Source organism: Manis javanica, chromosome 4, assembly GCF_040802235.1.
Source record: "Manis javanica isolate MJ-LG chromosome 4, MJ_LKY, whole genome shotgun sequence".
NCBI classification, from domain to species: Eukaryota; Metazoa; Chordata; class Mammalia; order Pholidota; family Manidae; genus Manis; species Manis javanica.
Window position 1 is genome coordinate 177,549,155 of NC_133159.1, and position 19,916 is coordinate 177,569,070.

Here is a 19,916-nt window from a genome sequence, read left to right on the forward strand (position 1 = left end):
TCAATAGTAACAAAGTAGTTGTCATGAGAATACCAAATATGCCTAAATTAGGGTTGAATGCCTGTCAGTTATGTAGTCTCTACACTAGAATGACAGTTTCAAGTTTTTCTAACCCCATTAAAGTTCCAATCCTACTTTTCTGCCCATTACTGGATTCAAGCAGAGGCCAGTGACTCAAGGCTGTTTGTTTTAAAATATGAACAGAAACCAAATGAACAAAGCTTTTATTTTGCAGTTGTGCCAAATGTGGATAATATCTGCACTCTTCGGGCTACTCTCTGTGATTGATGACTCTCACCCTGAGGTACAGTAGAGCTGGAACGATGATTTTCAAAGCATGGTCCCCTGGACAACATCACATTCATACTCAAACTTGCTAGCAATGCAAAGACCAGGGCTCCACCCCAGACTTGCTGAATTAGAAGCTCTGGGGATAGAGCCCAGGAATCAGTGGTTTAACAAGCCATTTATATAGTTTTGAAGCTTACTACAGTTAGAGCCACAGGGCTAGAGCAGCTTTAGTCCTCCAATAATAAATTTGTCACATTTATAATTTTATTTCTCAGCTTAGAGTCTTATATGGCCATATATACATTACTGGGCCTACAAAGCAGGTTTTTACAAATATGGCCTTATTCATGTATGTGTACCTATGTATGCATACATATGTATACATCTATATATGTATTTAGAATATCAGTAAAATATTTTTAAAAGAATATTTTTAATTCACATTCTTATAACACATCCCTCAATTTTAATTTCCAATATTTATCCATGTTTCTTCACATAATTGTAGAAATAAATAATTTTTGGTTTACTCTTACATTTAAAATTATGTGGTAAACATGCTAATAGGTAACTTTTGTTGAAAAGAGTAATAATACTCATTCATCTTTACATTTTGATAGATACTTTGCATTTTTTACAAAATTTTACTGAATTTTATCTTTATAAAATTTTGCTACAATTACCTTTTAATGATTGCATAAACCTTGTCTGTTAGACATTTATTTCCCTCTTTTTTGGTGACTATTCAGAATGTCCCTCTTGACTCCCAGAAGTGCAATTTTGGGGACAAAAGTGATCATTTTAAAACTACTTGAAAGACTGTCCCATCTTATCAATGTCTTCATGGTTCTTCTAAATAGGTGAATAATATCTTTATATTGTATTTATTTAGCTCTTCTTCTATTCTTTTTTGGTTGAAAATCTATGCCAGTAACTTTTTATATATATATTTTTTATTAAGGTATTATTGATATACACTCTTATGTAGGTTTCACATGAAAAACAATGTTATTACATTCACCCATATTATTAAGTGTAAATAGAAATTTACCTTCTATAGAAATAGAAGGTAAAAATAGGGTGAAGCAGCCAGAGTGTACTCCTCCAGGGTCAGGTGCTAAAGAAAAACACCATTCCTATAGGGGTCAGGGAAACAAAAATCAAAGAGAGTTTGTTTAGAGCTTTAAATTCTTGCCAAAAACCCCAAGAAATACATTGCAGTCACTGCCCATCAGTGTAGGAAGATGCCACAGAGTTGCTACTTGTCTTCTCTGTGCTACACTGTCTTCCCCATAATCCCCCCCTGACACCTAATCATAATACCCCTCAATCCCCTTCTCCCTCCCTCCCACCTGCCCTCCCCTACGCCTCTGCTTTGGAAACCAGTAGTCCCTTCTTAGAGTTTGTGAGTCTGCTGCTGTTTTTTTCCTTCAGTTTTGCTTCATTGTTACACTCCACAAATGAGGAAAATCATTAGGTACTTGTCTTTCTTTGCCTGGTTTATTTCACTGAGCATAATACCCTCTAGCTCTGTCCATGTTGTTGCAAATGATAGGATTTGTTTCTTTCTTATGGCTGAATAGTATTCCATTGTGTATATGTACCACCTCTTCTTTATCCATTCATCTACTGATGGACACTTAGGTTGCTTCCATATCTTGGCTATTGTAAATAGTGCTGCAATAAACATAGGGGTACATATGTCTTTTTGAATCTGATAAGTTGTATTCTTTGGGTAAATTCCAAGGAGTGGGATTCCCAGGTCAATGGTATTTCTATTTTGAGTTTTTTGAGGAACCTCCATACTGCTTTCCACAATGGTTGAACTAGCTTACATTCCCACCAGCAGTGTAGGAGGGTTCCCCTTTCTCCGCATCCTCGCCAGCATTTGTTGTTCTTAGTCTTTTTTTCGATGCTGGACGTCCTGACTGGTGTGAAGTGATATCTTATTGTGGTTTTAATTTGCATTTCCCTGATAATTAGCGATGTGGAGCATCTTTTCATATGCCTGTTGGCCATCTGAATTTCTTCTTTGGAGAACTGTCTCTTCATATCTTCTGCCCATTTTTTAATCAGGTTATTTGTTTTTTGGTTGTTGAGGTGTGTGAGTTCTTTATGTATTTTGAATGTTAACCCCTTGTCAATATGTCATTTACAAATATGTTCTCCCATACTGTAGAATGCCTTTGCTGTACAGAGGCTTTTTAGCTTGATGTAGTACCATTTGTTCATTTTCACTTTTGTTTCCCTTGCTCAAGGAGATTGTTCAGGAAAAAGTTGCTCATGTTTATATTCAGGAGATTTTTGCCTATGTTGTCTTCTAAGAGTTTTATGGTTTCATGACTTATATTCAGGTCTTTGATCCATTTCGAGTTTACTTTTGTGTATGGGGTTAGACATTAATCCAATTTCATTCTCATGCATATAGCTGTCCAGTTTTGCCAACACCAGTTGTTGAAGAAGCTGTCATTTCCCATTGTATGTCCATGGCTCCTTTATCATATATTAATTGACCACATATGTTTGGGTTTATATCAGGGTTCTCTACTCTGTTCCATTGGTCTATGGGTCTATTCTTGTGCTAGTACCAAATTGTCTTGGTTACTGTGGCTTTGAAGATAGGGAGCGTAATCCCTCCTGCTTTATTCTTCCTTCTCAGGATTGCTTTAGATATTCGGGGTCTTTTGTGGTTCCATATGATTTTTAGAACTATTTGCTCTTGTTCGTTGAAGAATGCTGTTGGTATTTTGATAGGGATTGCACTGAATCTGTAGATTGCTTTAGGCAGGATGGCCATTTTGACAATATTAATTCTTCCTATCCATGATATGCCAGTAACTCTTAACAGAGGTGATTTTTCCCCCCCTAGGGGACGTTGGGAATATCTAAAGACATTTCTGGTTGTCACAATTGTTGAGGGGTATTTTATTGGCATCTAGTGAATTGAGGCCATAAATTTTGCTAAGTTGCCTGTAATCACAGGACAGTTCTCACAGCATATAATTATCTGGGCCAAAATGTCAATAGCGTGGAGGTTGAAAATTTGTCTTATTTATAGCACATACCAAAATTCACATATCTTTTGTGTTTTGAAATTATTTGAAATACATTTTTAATAGACTTATTGTGTCAAAGTGCATGAATATTCATATGGCTCTTGATAATAGATTTCTACCTTATTTTTCAAAAGAATTATGTCTCCTGAAATGATTGTGTATTTATTTCTCTGCAGGTTAGGGAACATTTGGTTTTACTAGAATGTATTAAATGTATAGACTTAATACTTTACAGTTCCGGCTTGATCTGAGAGTGATTCTAAGTCTGGCTCTGGATTGACAAAGTGATCTCCGGCTTGACTCTTGTGCAATTAAGTATAGGAGATTTCTTATTTCAGAAATATTTGACTTTTGTATTCCTAGGGTTTTGATATACCTCTAGTTGAAGTATCTCCCACATAACTGAAGACTCTTGAGAGCAGATACAGGAATTATAGAGTATAACCAACCAGTCTAGGAACCTGTGGAGGGCAGGGAAGAGAAAAAGATTTGTATTCTGATTATTTGTGTTTCCAAATGTATTCCTTTAGAATTATTTGTACATTTAAAAAAACTACCTAAATGACCTCATTGAAACCCCATTCTTGTAAATCTGTTGAAAAGAACTAGAAGAAAAAGACTTACATATAGAATAATAGCTGAGCTGTAGTTTCTCTTTTTCTATAAATGAATGTATTCAAATGATTGTGTAAAGTTGCTAGTATATAATAGTGATCTTAGACCAAAAAATATTTCCAGTCTTATTTAGCTCTAGGTGAGACAGTTTCAATACTTGCATTTTCTTCAAATGACATGTTAGTCTTAAAATACCAAGAAACTATGAGTTTCCAAGCTCTTTTGTCACTTTTTTTCTTCTCAAATCTCCCTTTGAGAAGAGTGATTTTCCTTTTTTGTCTTTCATCCTGTTTTGTCCTTTCTTTCTGCTCATCCTGTTCCCCAGAATAATTTTCTCTGAGGAAAAATTAGGCATGATTTCTATCAATGTCTTATTAAGCTTGGCTTTTACTTCTGCTGCTTGAAGAATGTTGAATCATTAGAGTACATGTAATAACCAGTTTTCAAAAACGAATTTATCTGCTACTGAGTATTTTACTTTAAAAAAACATTAGGCCTCATTTCACCCTCTGGAGAATGGACATGAATGCATAATTTTTCATCGTAGCCACACCATTGGTGTCAGAAATGTTCAGTGAAGCTGTGAAACATTTGGAAAACGCATCAAACCACAAGTGGTAGAACAGTGTGGAGTTTTGTGCAAACTACATTAAATTTCATCCTATGGATAGCTGTCTTCAGAGATAGTCTTTGGATAAAATTGTGATAGCACAGATTTTTCTTCCTATGCTCAACCATTTGCACTTCAAAAGAACAAACTACTGGAGTGATAGGATTTTCCTAACTAACCACTTATTTCCACCAATTCAAATTGGTCGTTCAGAAAACCCCAGGAAAAGAAGGGTTTTCCCCAAGCCTAGTGAGAGTCGTGTTTTCGGATCAAATTTCTTCCTTAAAGAAAGGGAGCTGCTACATTTTCAGGCATAGTTTCCTGAGACTTCTTTTTGAATTCTGAATTATCTTAAGTTAGTTCAAAAAGCTGCTTATTTGGGTATTTAGAACCAATACTACTCTCCTCCTACCATGTATATGTATTTGTATGTAAGTAGGGCATTTACAAAATAACTCCTTTAAGTTATTGAAGCACTTCTGGGTTTTCCAAAACAAGGTCTGGGATTCCCTGATTTGAGTGTTTTCTTGTGCTTTTCTTTGGTGAGATAACACGCGTATTTGTCTTTACAAGCCCAGCTGTCTCGATTTCACGGGTGTTTCATCTGCATCCATTTCGTCTGCGTGCCTCTTAAGCGTTTTGGGGTGGTGGCGACTGCCTTCGTACACAAGCCCGACAGACCGACACGGCTGGCGGATGGGATCCCTCGCTCCGAGGACCTCAGAAGAGCGGATGCCTCGACGCTAACCTACAAACCAACAAGGGGCGTGGAGAGCCAGAGGTGAGCCTACTCCCGCCCGAGTGAGATGCGGCTCTAGCCGCAGACCGGGCGCCTCGGCCCGCGCACGCGCAGCCCCATCGCCGTCTCTGGGGGCCTTCACGCTGCCCGGCGCGGGACTACCCGTGGCGGCGCCTGATCTGGAGGGAGGGTTACTGTGAGGACAGGCTGCCTCTAGCGCGGTTTTTCCTGACGAGTTGTAGAGGCCAGGAAGGAGGAACACACGGGAAGTGCCGCAGAGGGTGGTCGTGGCCGAGAGGAGAGGCCCCTGCAGCTTTGGGGGTTTGGGCCCGCAGGCAGTGCAGGAGGCTCTAGGGCGGGGTCCTCTCTCTGAGCGGGAGGCCCGAGCCGGGAGTCTTGGCCGCCCTGCGAGGTCCGGGCTGCTGAGGTGCGGCGCTATGGAGCTCGACGGCGAGCCAGCTGTCACTGTAAGGGCTCCCTGAACAGTCTTGTTCGTTCTCGCGGTCCCACGTTTGAGCCTGTTTCGTCACTTCAGGCTTGTATATCTCCCTGCCGACCTCGAGGCGCTCGCCGCCTTCCTTCTGTTCAGTTGCTACCGTCCGGAGGTCACTTAACTCGGAGCCCGTGTTTGGGTCGCGGTGGTCACTGGGTTGCCAGTCGTCTGTATTCTCTGAATGTCTGGCCCCGCAGCCCCTACTTCATCCCACTCCCTCCCTTGTCTTCCTGACCTTCCTACATTCTTCACTTCTCCTGTTGGCCTAGTGCTCTAATGAGCGGGCTCGGAGCAAGCGGGGGAATTGAGGCTTTCTTCTATTAGCCAAACTAAGCTTCCCATCGCAGCGCCGTGAGCTTGGCGTCTGCTTGTGCTGTGCTGGCCCGAGGTTTACTAAAGGAATTTATTCTCTCGAGAGACTATTCCTGGTTTTATCGCTCTGCTTGCTTTTAAATTCTGTCTGAACTCTTTAAGAGAGTGTGTCAAATGTGGATGACCTATGATGTTTATGAAGATACTCATGGCTTCAGGTACGAGATACCTACCTTTCCCCTGGCCTGGAATGCTCTTTTCTTCTCTCTTAGGTGTTTGTCTGCTGCTTACTTTTCAAATGCAAGCCCCAGTAGCCTGAAAAGCCTTTTTCTCAAAAAAACCTTCCCTGACCTCCGTGACTGGGTCAAGTATGTCTTTCTGTCCCTTATAGTCTTGTTCTGACCCTCCTAACCCTTGGTATTCTATAAGCCCCATTAAACTGCAACTTGTCTGACCAGGTGTTTTTGCTTTTTAGAAAGTTGAGATGCCAGCAGTTTTCGGCTAAAGCCACTAGATTGCAAGGGAGTATCTTCAGTATCTTGACAAAACCAAAAATTGAAAATAAGGGTCATCTCAAAGCTAACTGGACAAAACGAGACATGGATCTTAAATAGTTAACATGGGTTATTTCTAAAATCTTACTGTTGTAGAGTGTTAAATTTTAACACATTTCAAGTATTATAAATGTTAAATATCTGTTAGAAACTAAGTATTTTCAGGAAGAAAAATCAGAACATCAGGATCACTGGACCTTTTCCAAACTACATGTCATTATATCTGACTTACGTCAGGATATCTGTGCATCCCTGGAGAGCCAGTACTTTATATTGAGGCATGATTATGAACCATGCATTTACAGATGGAATGAAGATGACCTAAGCTTATCTTTACCTCTAGTAGTGATGACTGACTTATGGTAATCCAGCTCTACAATGGTGTTGGGAAGGCCGGTAGGAAACTGGTTGGCCTTGTGGGCACAGTATCACATAGTGGAATTATCTTGATAGAACCCTGTAGTCTGGATCTTAATTTCAGCTCTGCAGGTTCAAACTCAGTCATATCTGAATTTGAGAGTTAATCTGCTCTGTAGGTTTACTCTAAGCATTCTCAAGAGACTGATGAATAATCTTGAATATCACCAAGTTACCCTTCACAGCAGTTGTGTCTGCTTTCACAAGTCTGCTTCCTATTATCAAGGCACATGAAGGCCAGTTAATCAGCAGATTTAAGGATGTTTAAGTGTAGATTCAAAGAAGAGTATAATCTTGAGTAGTTTTTCTAGACCAATGGCCTCATCCTTTTGGTTCAAGGACTCTTAAGAAATATAAGTTAGTTTTTGTTGCCCTTTTTTGTTTGTTTCCAGATAAATATCTACAAGTGGAATTGCTAGGGTATAGGACAGATATTTAACCAAAATAAACCATTTCTCCAAAGTGGTTATAGCATTTTCTTGTGCTAGCAAAGTGTGAGTTCCAATTGTTCCATACCCTCATCAATTCTTGTATGGTCAGTCTGTTTAATTTTTGCCATTGCCATTCCAATGGGTATATAGTGGTAGTTCATTATTTTCCTTTGTGAAATGATGAAAGACATTGAGCATCTTTTTATGTACTTATGTCATTTGTATGTCTTTAGTGAAGTGTTTGTTAAAGTCTTGTTGCCCATTTTGTTATTAGGTTGTTTTTATTAATTAATTTTAAGAGTTCTTTTATATTCGGGATATCAAATATGTGTTTTGCAAATATTTTTTCCCACTGGCTGATCTCATCCACACTCAGCTGTGTCCATAATTAGCCCTTAATAACTTTCATGACCATCGATTTCTAGGAATGTTCTTGCAAAGTCACCTGAATGCAAAGCCTCTGTAAGAATAATAGTTTCTGTGCTTTTTTTACTAGTTAATTCCAGGAGTGAATTCCAAGAAGAAGCAAATGTGTTTTGACTGGGGACCAGGAGAGATGCTGGTGTGTGAAACCTCCTTCAACAAAAAAGGTAGTTATTTTATTCCAGATTATCCATCATGGCACATGAGGTTGTTGTTGTTGTTTTTTCTTTATTATTCATTTTTGAGTAGCTAAGGCATGAAAGAGTTGAACTTATTTTGTACCATTTTCATTTTTGAAACTTCATCTGTTTAAGATTTTCATTGATTTATGAGACCTGGCAGATGATGAGTCCAGGAAAAAAAAATAACTAAATTCACATCATAGAAGCCCCATAGAAACTGCAGATTTAGTAGCTCTTATCTTGGTGTTATTGTGAACTCGATTGAATTCTGTAGGCTACTGATACATAGCACAAAATAGCTGGGTAATGAAATGACTTGTCCTTAGCTTTGTCCTCTAAGCCTCATCAAGTATTGGGCATGGATCTTTTCTCTCTGATAGAGACTCCCTTTAGTAGCAAGATGAAACTGAAATCTTGACATTTTATTTTGCTTTCTCTTTTTCAAGAGAGAAGTCTCAGTAAATGTTGAAGAGAATTTTTATTTTTTGAAAATCTCTGGCAGGTTCTTTATCCAGATGTGGAGGTTTTTCTCTCTGATGAGGAGTAGATTGAGCTAATGAAAATCTTACAATTTTGGTACATTTCATGGTGTGAAGGTCATGTAATTTTTAAGCAGTATAGCTTGATTTGTATAATTAAGAATCATCCCTAATATTGCTAAATATGGGTTATGTTGGTGTGGAAAATCTCAAGCTTGGCAGAACTGTTGAATATCACAAAGGGGCACTTGCTCAAAAGAGAATCTTCTGTGAATATGTTCAGATGGCCTCTTTTCATACTTAGTGGAAAAGCTTATCAACAATTTCTGGTTTATCTGTGACTCATACACAAAGGTTTTCTTTTTTTGTTTATAACAAAGTCACATTCAAGACAGCCACTGAACATTATCACAACTTATTTGAGAATTGTTACTTAAAAAATTTCCACAAGTTGGTGGTTTATAATCTATCATTATAATGCCTTTTTATCACTGTTGCAAAAATAGTTTAGTCAATTCTAGATTCTTTGTTTTAGGGGTAATGGCAGTACAAAGTAATATAAAAAATTTATTTGACTTAGAGGCTTTATAAAACGTTGGCCGTAGGTTTATCTTGTATATTGAGTTTTATGTAGACAAATATTGAGTTTACTTTTTTTTCCAGTATATTTCAACTGATGGAGGCAAAAGGTAGTTCCAAGATATGTTAAGTGAGTTGAGGAATAAAGCCTGAGAATAAACATTTGTGCTTAAAAATTCATGTGTGATGGATGGAGCTAGAGGGTATTATGCTCAGTGAAATAAGCCAGGCAGACAAAGACAAGTACCAAATCATTTCAGTCATCTGTGGCATCTAAGAACAAAACAAAAACTGAAGGAACAAAACAGCAGCAGACGCACAGAACCCAAGAAAGGACTAACAGTTACCAAAGGGAAAGGGACTGGGGAGGATGGGTGGGAAGGGAGGGAAGAGGGGGGAGTAGAAAGGGGGCCTTACGATTAGCATGTATAATGTGGGGGAGGGCACGGGGAGGGCTGTGCAACACAGAGAAGACAAGTAGTGATTTTATAGCATATCACTACGCTGATGGACAGTGACTAATGGGGTATGTAGGGGGTACTTGGTGAAGGGGGGAATCTAGTAAACATAATGTTCCCCATGTAATTGTAGATTAATGATACCAAAATAAAAAAATTTTCTGAAATAGAAAATTCATGTGTGAATAATTTATAAATGATAATTCATATCATTTTTTAATAAATCAGTAGCAAAAGAAGCTTTTATAATTAGATACTTGATTAAAAATATTATAGGGGTTCTTTTATGAGGGTGATGGTGATTGGACTTTTTTTTCCTATTTTGTTTCAGAAAAGTCAGAGATGGTGCCAGGCTGCCCCTTTATCTATATTATCCGGAAGGATGTAGATGTTTACTCTCAGATCTTGAGAAAACTCTTCAATGAATCCCATGGAATCTTTGTGGGCCTCCAGAGAATTGAAGAACTGATTGGAAAATCCAGAAAAGCTCAGTAAGTAGGCTGCTAATGGGTGCTGAAGTTCACACCTCAACTGTGAAAAGCCAAATGAAATGCATTCTTATCCTTTTGCATGATGGATGGATAATCTGGAGAATTATTCTCAAGGCATTTTTTGGCAAGAAAACAGAAAACTATAGTATTATTTATAGATGTTGTTTGATGTGTGGTTCATTAGTTATTGTATCAATGTTAGGTACTTGTTAACGGCAGTTTTTGGACCCCACCTCAGGTAATCAAAATCAAAATTTCTTGGGGTGGATCCTACAATGTCCAAGTGTGTCTTAAACACAGTAAACTTTGAAAACCCTTGTGTTAGGTTTTTGTCAGTGTCTATTGATATGGTTAGGGCAAAAAAACAACTTTTTTTTCCTCCTCCTGTGTTTTCCTTTATTCTCATACTACTATCATACTCACAACACTTCTGACACCAGATGTGTGGGAGTTTTCCCCCCACCAAGTAATACTGAGACTAGGTGGGTGTCTGTCAAATTAACTCAATTCTGACACTATCTACTTAGAGATGGTGTCAGTCTGGAAGTTAAGGGTTCAGTCCTGTGAGACTGCCCTCCTCTTCAGATGTCAGTCTCAAGTAGTGGGTCTTGAGGTTACCCCCAACTTCTGTCTGACGTGGCCATAAATCAGAGCTCCCATAGCCTCCTTGGGTTTGATTAATTTGCTAGAGCAGCTCACAGAACTCAGGGAACCACTTATATTTACCACTTATGTTCATTAAGGGATGCAGATGAACAGCCAAATGGAGAGATACACAGGGCAGGGTCTGGGAGGGTCTTGAATGCAGGAGATTCTTTCCCTGTGGAGTTGGGGTGTGTCATTCAGTACAGGATGTGTTCACCCACCTGGAAGCTCTCTGAACCCCATACTATTGAGGTGTTATGGAGGCTTCCTCATGTAGGCAGGTTATTCTATTTCCAGCCCTTCTCCACTCTCTATAGAGAAGTGAGGGTCAGGGCTGAAAATTTCAGGCTTTCAATTATGATTTGGTCTTTCTTGTGACCATCCAGGAGCCCACCCAGGGTCACCTCATTAGATCAAAATATATCCTTAGTGCTGTTATCACTTAGGAATTCACAAGAGTTTTAGGAACCTTTTGTCAGGGACTGGGGCTAATGACCAGATAATAGTATTTTAAGAACTTGAAAAGCTTTTTATAAGTGATCATCCTGGAGGATATCCTGGTCTGCTCTGTGTGTGTGTGTGTGTGAGAGCACTGTTTTCAAGAGGCTCTGGTACAGAATATTGGTGACTCCGATCTGTTATAACTTCTAGGGAAAAAAAAAAAACATGTCCAAGGTCCTGTGATTCCCTGAAGGCAGGGACCTTGTCTTATTTATGTGAGCCCTATGTGCCCATATCTCTTCCCACATAATGCAGTAGGTTCTTTAAAACATTTGCTGAGTGAGTATGTGAATGTCCTACTATGGTGGGATGGTAGCTCTTGTTTTGCACGTGGTGGCCAGCAAATCACCTTATTTTTTGGCCAGGTGAGTTATTGATCTGAGTCTGAACCTTGACTGTGAGAGAGAGAGCAGAGCAGTGAGGAGTCTCGGTGAGACAGTGCGTGAGGCTGCTTTGCCTCCCGCCAGCCCCGCTGTAGGCCACGTGCAGAAGATCGCTGCTATTGAGTTTTAAATGGAGCCAGTCAGTGGCAGTAGGTCTCTTCATCTGGGACTGAAGTTTTTCTCACTAAACATCTGAATCTTGTAACTAACAACCAGTTGCTTTCTTGGGGAGTTTGTTTTATTTCCTTTTCCTTTTTTAAAAATTTTATTTTGAACTAATTTTAAACTTACAGAAATGGTACAGTAATAATTTCTGTATATCCCTCATCCAGCTTTCCTAGTAGTGTTAATATCGTACATAATCATATTACTGTTACTTAAACATTGATACAGTATGATTAACTAAAGATCTTATTTGAATTTCACTAATTTGCCACTAATGTCCTTTTTTCTTTTCTGCAACAAAATGAGGTTGCGTTTAGTTTTTTCTCCTTAGTCTCTTTCATAACCTTTGACACTTTTGAAAAACACTGACCAATTATTTTGGAGACTCTCCCTCCATTTGGGCTTGCCTGATGTTTTCTCATGATTGGACAAAGGTTGTGCATTTTTAGTAAGAATACCATAAAAGTGGTATAATGTGTCCTCAATGCATCACATCATGGGGTTCATGATGTTGATGTTTTATTACTGGTTTTGTTGACCTTGGTCACTTGGTTAATGTGGTTTCTACTGAGTTTCTCCACTGTAAAGTTACTGTATTTCCCTTTTTAAGTAATTAGTATTTGAGACTACACAAATCCTATTTCTCCTCAAATTTTCAGCCACTAATTTTAGTGTCCATCAATGGGTATCATCTGCAACAATTAATATTAATGTGACTCTGGGATATTTACTTTACTCCATGAATTGTTTTGCATTTTATTTATTTTGTTGCTCAAGTTGTTAAGCTTTGGCCATTAGAAACTGCTTCAGGTTGGCTCCTGTTTTTCCGCAAAATCCTATGTATTTTTGAGAACTTCTTATTTTCTACCACCACAGAGTGTTCCAGGCTCATCTTATATGTCATTCCATTTTTTGTAGATTGGTTCGAGTGAGTAAAAACTACAGATCAGTCATAAGAGCATGTATGGAAGAAATGCACCAGGTTGCAAGTAAGGATTTTGTGTGTATATGTGTGATAGTAATTGAAGTAATACTGCAAGGTAAAATCTGGTTGATATTCCAGTTCAAAGCTCTTATTTTCTCATTTTACATAATCCTTAGTGTTTTGTCAATTGTCTCGAGTACACTTTTTCAAGTTATAAAATACTGCATTGACAGGTATGAGGCTAAAAGGCCAAATTAAGGATCTTTGAAAATCACATCCCTAGTTTTTTGGCCTTGGTGATTTAAAGTCATCATAACAAGAGCCATGTGACTCTGGGAGGTTGGGTGAGGTTGTATGACAGTGGTCTCTGTGTTTGCTGTGCTGCAGTTAAAAGTACAGCATGTAATTTGAGGGCCTTGGATTGAGAATCATGAACTACAAAAAAGAGACATGAAGTACTTAAAAATCTATAGTGAAAAGGGGCGTTCATTAGGTGAGACAAAGGCACAAGCCACAGAACCTGGTATGTGAAGTTACAGCAATAAGACCAAAAGTTACACTGCTCACTTACATGTTTTGTGTTTTGTTAGTTGCTGCTAAAGATCCAGCCAGCAGTCGCCAATTCAGCAGCCAGGTAAGGGGGCTGCCCTTGTTGTACTACCATTACCCTCCTCTGTCCTGTGCACCCACCTGAGGATGGCTTTATAATTATTGTTTCTGCAGAAGCCTCTCTTCTTTCTGGGTAGACAGGCAGCATCTTGGGGTGATAAGGATTGTCTTGAATGTCCTGGTGCTCCCTTTATGGCCTAACACATTGGAACACAAGGATGTGCTTGATAAATACTTGTATAAGTTTTCAGTTCTTACAGGAAGTGTAAATCCTAACCATATCATGTCACCTGACATAATAAGACTGGAGTCTTTCCTTCTGGAACCATTGCTGGTTCTCGTAACTACTCAGATCAGGAACCCTGCATTTTTACTGAGCTGCAAGCTGTTTGACTTCAGTTGGAGCTGGAAGATGACTTAATTCTCTTTCTTTGGTAGAATTTTGGTATTGTTCAAACTCAGTCGGGAATAGAGGCTGATTCACTGTCTCTGAAGTCAGCAAAGCATTTATTTTCCCTTATGAGTCAGGTGTTCTGTGTTTGGGCACTAAAGGGTGGTGGGAAGTAGAGACTGCATATTCCTGAGGGCAGGGTCCAGACCCAATCTATTTTTGGGTCTTATATTGGGTTTTTCGTTTAAAAGACTGTTCCCTAAACTTCAGTCTCTTGAATACCAACTTCACAATTTTGCTATATCTACATATTTCTTATATTTGCTGAATATTTTTTTAAAATTGTCTCTCCCTTTTACTCAGAGCCTCTTCTTAAACCGTATTTATCAAGATCACAGGTGTGAGGATCTAGTATTTTTCTAATGTGGATTAAACCAAAACCAGAACTATTAAAGTAAAAAAAAAATTAAGTCTGCCTCCCATCCCCTAAAATTCTCTCACTGGCAACCCTTTGGGAAACCCTGCCTTGGAATACTTGGTAAATGTTGAATTAATGAATGACCCTCAAAAGACTGAAGTCCTGCATTGTCCCTTTGCTGTAAGAGCAAATCTCTGGAATGTTTTATGAAAACTTTGTCTCTGTTTCTTCCTTAGGTCTCCATTTTGTCAGCAATGGAGCTCATTTGGAACCTTTGTGAGATTCTTTTTATTGAAGTAGCCCCAGGTGAGCGTGGAATCATCCTGTCACAGCATCAAACGTGTCCACCTGCCCTTTCTTTTTTGTCTTTCCTGTGTGTTGTGGTGTCTTGTTGCCTAGAATGCCCTTTCATCAACATAACCATCAGAAAATACTCCATAACACCCAAAAAAGCCTGGCATTTTGTCAAATACTGTGAAAAGAATCAATGTCTTCTGAAAACCTAAAATGTTAGGCAGATGACCCCTGAAAAATACCAAGAACACAGATTTTAACCTAGTGTTTGAAAGTGGTGGTCAGTATTTGCATCATGGAGTGTTCAAGCTTATGAAGGTTTTAGGAGATGCTAGGGGACAGGCAAGGAATGGGTTCTTCATCATAACCCACAGAAGGAACCACCCCTGGCAACACCTTGATCTTGGACTACTATAACCTCCAGAAGTGTGAGACAGTAAATTTCTGTTGTGTAAAATTTTTTAAAAAGAAAAAGTTTAGGTATGTGAGGAGGGATTAGATGGTGGAAGGCAGTATCACTTTGAGAATTCCGTCATTAGCTATTAGGGCAGGGGCAACCCTACAGGTTAACTGTCCACTCCTAATTCTATTGATCTGGAATTGAATTGTGATCAGTACAGCATCCTGGCTTGAGTGGACTCTGGAGGTAATACAGGCCATTTTGCATTCTTTTAATGGTTTGTTTGCTGTTATTCATAAATGAGTGATGATAATCTCTGTGCAGTCATAGTTTTTTATTCATACTCATGCTAAATGTCCATTACTTGCATAGCCCTTGAATATTACACAGTCCTGAAGAATCTGGGGATTGTGAGGGTGGTGAGATCTGGTCTCGTGTTCAATCCTCTCCAGGACTCAGTTAAAGGTGGAGCTGCCTGGCACAGAGGAAGTATTCTGTAAAGTCCATTTGCTAACCCTGGTTTTTTTTTGTTTTTTTTTTTTGAATTTTTAATAGTATTTATTTTTATTAATTTAATCTAAATATAATAGCCAAGTAAGGCGGGTGGCTACCATATTACACATTGCAATCTTTTTTTTTTTTTGGTATCATTAATCTACAATTACATGAAAGACATTATGTTTACTAGGCTCCCCCCTTCACCAAGTCCCCCCCACAAACCCCTTCAGTCACTGTCCATCAGCATAGTAAGATGCTGTAAAATCACTACTTGTCTTCTCTGTGCTGCACAGCGCTCCCCGTGCCCCTCACACTATACATGCTAATGTGCTAACCCTGGTTTTTATTCAGACAGCACATCTGCCTACCTAAGAGGGATAGACCATTTTATGTATAGCTTGTCTGCCCTGTATTCTCTGTCGCTACCATGGGGGAGAGGAATTTGCTGCCGAGAAGCTGAATTTTTTGTGTGTGATAAGAATATTTATTCCTAGCCGGCCCTCTCCTCCTTCACCTCCTTGACTGGGTCCGACTGCATGTGTGTGAGGTGGACAGTTTGTCGGCAGATGTTCTGGGCAGTGAGAATCCAAGCAGACACGAGAGCTTCTGGAACTTGGTAAGGACGTCGTGCAGGCTGGGCCTTCCTGCCCTCCATGCCATATTCTGTTTTCCCCAGTGCTTGCAGGCAGGCCTGGGGGTTGCCTGCTGAGTCTGTGTGCTCAGCCTGGCTCTTTGAGTCTGTATTTTTTTTGAGATACTCTTAGATCCTTTCTTCCCTGCTCCATGGGAGAGTTTAGAACCAAGTTATTATATAAGAAAAGTAATGCGTTGTAGGCTTCCCAGTGAGAAGAAAAATTTTATTTATTTATGGATCTAAGGAGGAGGAGACATGAAATAATACAAAATTGATTGATAGGGCTGAGGTGGGGGGTCGATCTGAGTGAGCATGAGGAGTTATTCTGAGGTGCTCTAAGACTGGATTGTGGTGATAGGCCACAACTTTGTGAATTCACTAAAACTCACTGAATATTTAAATAGGTGACTGTTCATAGTGTGTAAATTATAATTCAAGCTATTAAAAACAAAAGGATTGATCCCAAAGTCATTTTGGAGTACCAGTTTGGAAGTCGATGTGTGCATGCATGCGTGTGCTGTGCCTATGGGAGCAATACTTTTTTCTATTCACCTCTACTGACCTGTCACCCAGTCAGGAGGGAGGAGGCTGCTAATTAACCTGAATAAAGGAAAGTTGATTAAACTTACAAAATCCAGAATTCAAGTAAGGAGTTGTTGCCTTTGAGGCTCTCTCTGGGGTTTAGTGCAGGGAGATCCGTGTAGGTAAGGGGAAAGCCTTTGCTCAGGAAGTATTCATTCACTGAGTATTTATTGAGTGCTGTTGTTTGTAAGGTACTGAGGAGACAACCATTACTGAAGCAGGTAAGGATTCCTGCGCTTATGGAGCTTGCATCCTGGGTGCAGAGACAGGAAATACATACAGGAATGAGTGGATACATAGCATCTCTAATAGTGAAGTGCTGTAGAGAGAATGAAAGCCGGGGAAGGGGACTGAGTGCTGGGTAGGGGGAGCTGAAGAAGGCCTCACTCATGAAGTGCTGTGAGCAGACACCTGGAGGCGGCCAGGAAGGGGACTGAGGCCATGAAGGGAGAAAGTGTCTCCCAGGCAGTGGGCTGTGCACATGCTCTGTCCCAGAGGCAGAGTTGAAATGAGGAGCGTCCCAGCAAGGAGACCAGTGAGCCAGGAGCAGCGTGAGGGCAGAGAGACACACGGCTGGGCGTGCATAGAGGCCTCCTGGACTGTCACGAGGACTGGAGATTTGAGAGGCAGCACAGCAGTGTGGTAAGAACATGGTCTGTGGCACCAACCCCCCCTGCTGCGTCTCTCACTAGCTGGGGGATTTTGAATGTGCTACTTAACTGTTTCCTTTAGTTTCCTTATTGGTACAATGGAGATAGAACCATCTACACCCATGGGGCCGTTAGGGTTAAATTAAAGGACATAAATGTGTATAAACTAGTTGATGGACCCAGTAGGAGCTCTTGGTTCACTCCTGAGTCTGATGGAGAGAGCTGAGCAAAGGAGCGCCGTGATCTGACTCTCCCCAAAGGCCCCTCTTGCTTCTCTACTGAGAACAGAGCAAGGGCCCAAACAGACCAGGTTGGAGGCTGTGGTACTAAAGGAGGCAAAGATGGTGGTGACTTGGACAGGGGTTAAGAGCTGAGCAGAGGAGATGGTGATAGGATTCAGGGTGTAGTTTAAAGACACAATTGACAGTATTTGCTCAGGGAGTGGATGTGGATGTATAAGAAATAGAAGATGTGGAAAGGTCAGGTTAGTGAGTTGGCAGCAACTAGGTGTTAACTTTTAGACACGTCATGTTTAAGAAACCTATGACATCCAAGTGGAGACATTGACTATGCAGTACGATGTACAAGTCTGGAATTCAGAAAAGTAGGTCTAGGCTAGAAAGAAAAATTGGGGATTTGTCAGCATATATGTCTTTGGCTTTTTTTGAGCAGACTTAGACTAAGAAAATATTTTACTTTGTTTATATTACATATATATTTTTGTGTATATACTTTTGATGGCCATCATTCATGATTGTCATAGTCTATAAAGTTGCCTGGAACACTGAATTAGTGATTCCTGAACCATTGCTCCTGGGGGAAATACAGGGTGGCTTCAAGCCTCTAGTTATATTTTTTGTCAGCTGATCAATATATAACCTTGTTTTATGTAGGTTTCTGTTTAAAGACACCTTACTTAACACATATTGTCAATTTATTAACATCGAACTCATGGCCAATGGAACTGTAATGCTTGCATGAAGCTTATCTAATATGTATTTTCTCCATGTGGTACATCACAGCCTTCTTTGCACTTAGGAACACCAGATGGCACTTCAGCACTGTGCTTGGGGGCCCAACAAAAAGCACAAAAATGCAAAAACATGGCATTGAATAGATTATGAAAAAGATACTTGTTTAGTGTGAGAGCTGATACAAGAAGGTGGAGTGCTGCCTTGTTAGACCTGAGCTGAGTGTCAAGGGACTGAAATTTTTTCCTGGCTCCACACGTGTCCACAAGTGATAGTGGAAACATCTCGAATATTGATTTGGGGGTTATAAATAAATTTTAACAAGTAGGCAAACTTACAGATACGGAATCTATATTAAGAGGATCAACTGTATTTATACTGTGTGTATATGTACAAACATATATTTGAATTGAAACTTTTACGAACCAGTACTTTATTTGGTGCGCTCTGATGTTTTTTATTTACTTTTTTTTTTTTAAGTTGGTTATAACATGATCAACATGCAGTTTGGAAAGCATGGTGTAGTTTAAAACCATGAGACTGAATATGCTAGATTACCTCTGGAGGGATGGAACCGTTCCTCTTCTCGAAGGCTAGGAAGCCAAAGCATGGATTGAGGGGCCTAGCTTTCTGGTGATTGCCCATGTTCTTGGGTGTCCTCCTAGGTGACCATCTTGGTGCTGCAGGGCCGGCTGGACGAGGCCCGGCAGATGCTCTCCAAGGAAGCTGATGCCAGCCCCACCTCTGCTGGCATGTGCCGGATCCTGGGGGACCTGATGAGGACCATGCCTGTTCTCAGTGTATGTGGGAGCAGCCCTGCCCTGCTCGTCATGGGGCAGTTAAATCATTAAGCGTAAGGGGTTTGTGTGGGTATGGCGTCTCATGTGTCTCTGCCCTTAGCCTGGTAGCACTCAGACATTAACAGAGCTGGAGCTGAAGTGGCAGCACTGGCATGAAGAATGTGAGCGGCACCTCCAGGATGGCACATTCGCCTCCAGTCCTCACCTGGAGTCTCTCTGCAAGGTCCGTGGGAAGCAAGTCCAGTTGGGGTCCAAGGTGGATTCCCCCAGGGGCTGTGGCATTCAGTATAGTGACAGCAGTAATTTGGCCCTCCTTGGACAGGGCTATCCATTGGCTCTGCCAGGAAGGAGAGCTTTCAGACCAGGTGCTCTGAGAATAGAGTTATAGAGAATTCGCCCTTGGAGCTAAAAAAAAATGTCTCTCCTCAGATCATGCTGGGAGATAAAGCTGCCTTGTTGCAACAGAAGGATCTTCTGAGTAACTGGTATCATTTCCTAGTGACCCGGCTCCTGTACTCTCACCCCACAGTAAAACCCATCGATCTGCACTTCTATGCCCAGGTGAGTCTGAGCTCTGTGGGTGGGGGAGGGGGAGTAGGAGTCCTGGGAGCTCTGCACCCTGCTGGGTCATTTTCAGCAAGTGGCCTCTTTTGAGTTGAACTCCCTGGAGAACATGAAGGGGCTTTCCTTTGACCCTTTTTGAGGGACCCTATCACCCTCCTCCAGGGTTACCTACAGAGCAGCCCTGTCTGCCCCCTTGAGTCTCTGCTTCCATCTGGGGATTGAGTGGGTCACCACCTTTCCACAGTCCAGCCTTGACCTGTTTCTGGGAGGTGAGAGCAGCCCAGAACCACTGGATAACATTTTGATGGCGGCCTTCGAGTTTGACATCCACCAAGTAATCAAGGAGTGCAGGTAGG

General features: G+C 40.5%; 1 protein-coding gene across 5 annotated transcripts in view; it reads left to right on the plus strand.

Moving 5' to 3' along the window:
* NUP85 (nucleoporin 85) overlaps positions 1-19,916 on the plus strand; it is a 32,913-nt gene that overhangs the window by 4,011 nt on the left and 8,986 nt on the right. For 2 of the 5 annotated variants that reach the window (XM_073235904.1, XM_017666137.3), the window contains exons 1-11: positions 5,622-5,778; positions 8,015-8,108; positions 9,971-10,130; positions 12,743-12,813; positions 13,340-13,383; positions 14,404-14,473; positions 15,854-15,975; positions 18,862-18,996; positions 19,097-19,219; positions 19,426-19,557; positions 19,805-19,911. In XM_073235904.1, coding sequence (XP_073092005.1) covers positions 5,749-5,778; positions 8,015-8,108; positions 9,971-10,130; positions 12,743-12,813; positions 13,340-13,383; positions 14,404-14,473; positions 15,854-15,975; positions 18,862-18,996; positions 19,097-19,219; positions 19,426-19,557; positions 19,805-19,911 — 1,088 coding nt within the window. In that variant the 5' untranslated portion in view covers positions 5,622-5,748. Of the gene's footprint in view, positions 1-235; positions 305-5,145; positions 5,354-5,621; positions 5,779-8,014; positions 8,109-9,970; positions 10,131-12,742; positions 12,814-13,339; positions 13,384-14,403; positions 14,474-15,853; positions 15,976-18,861; positions 18,997-19,096; positions 19,220-19,425; positions 19,558-19,804; positions 19,912-19,916 lie in introns of those variants that run through there. The other 3 variants (XM_017666138.3, XM_036996958.2, XM_017666139.3) reach the window with 3 other exon arrangements.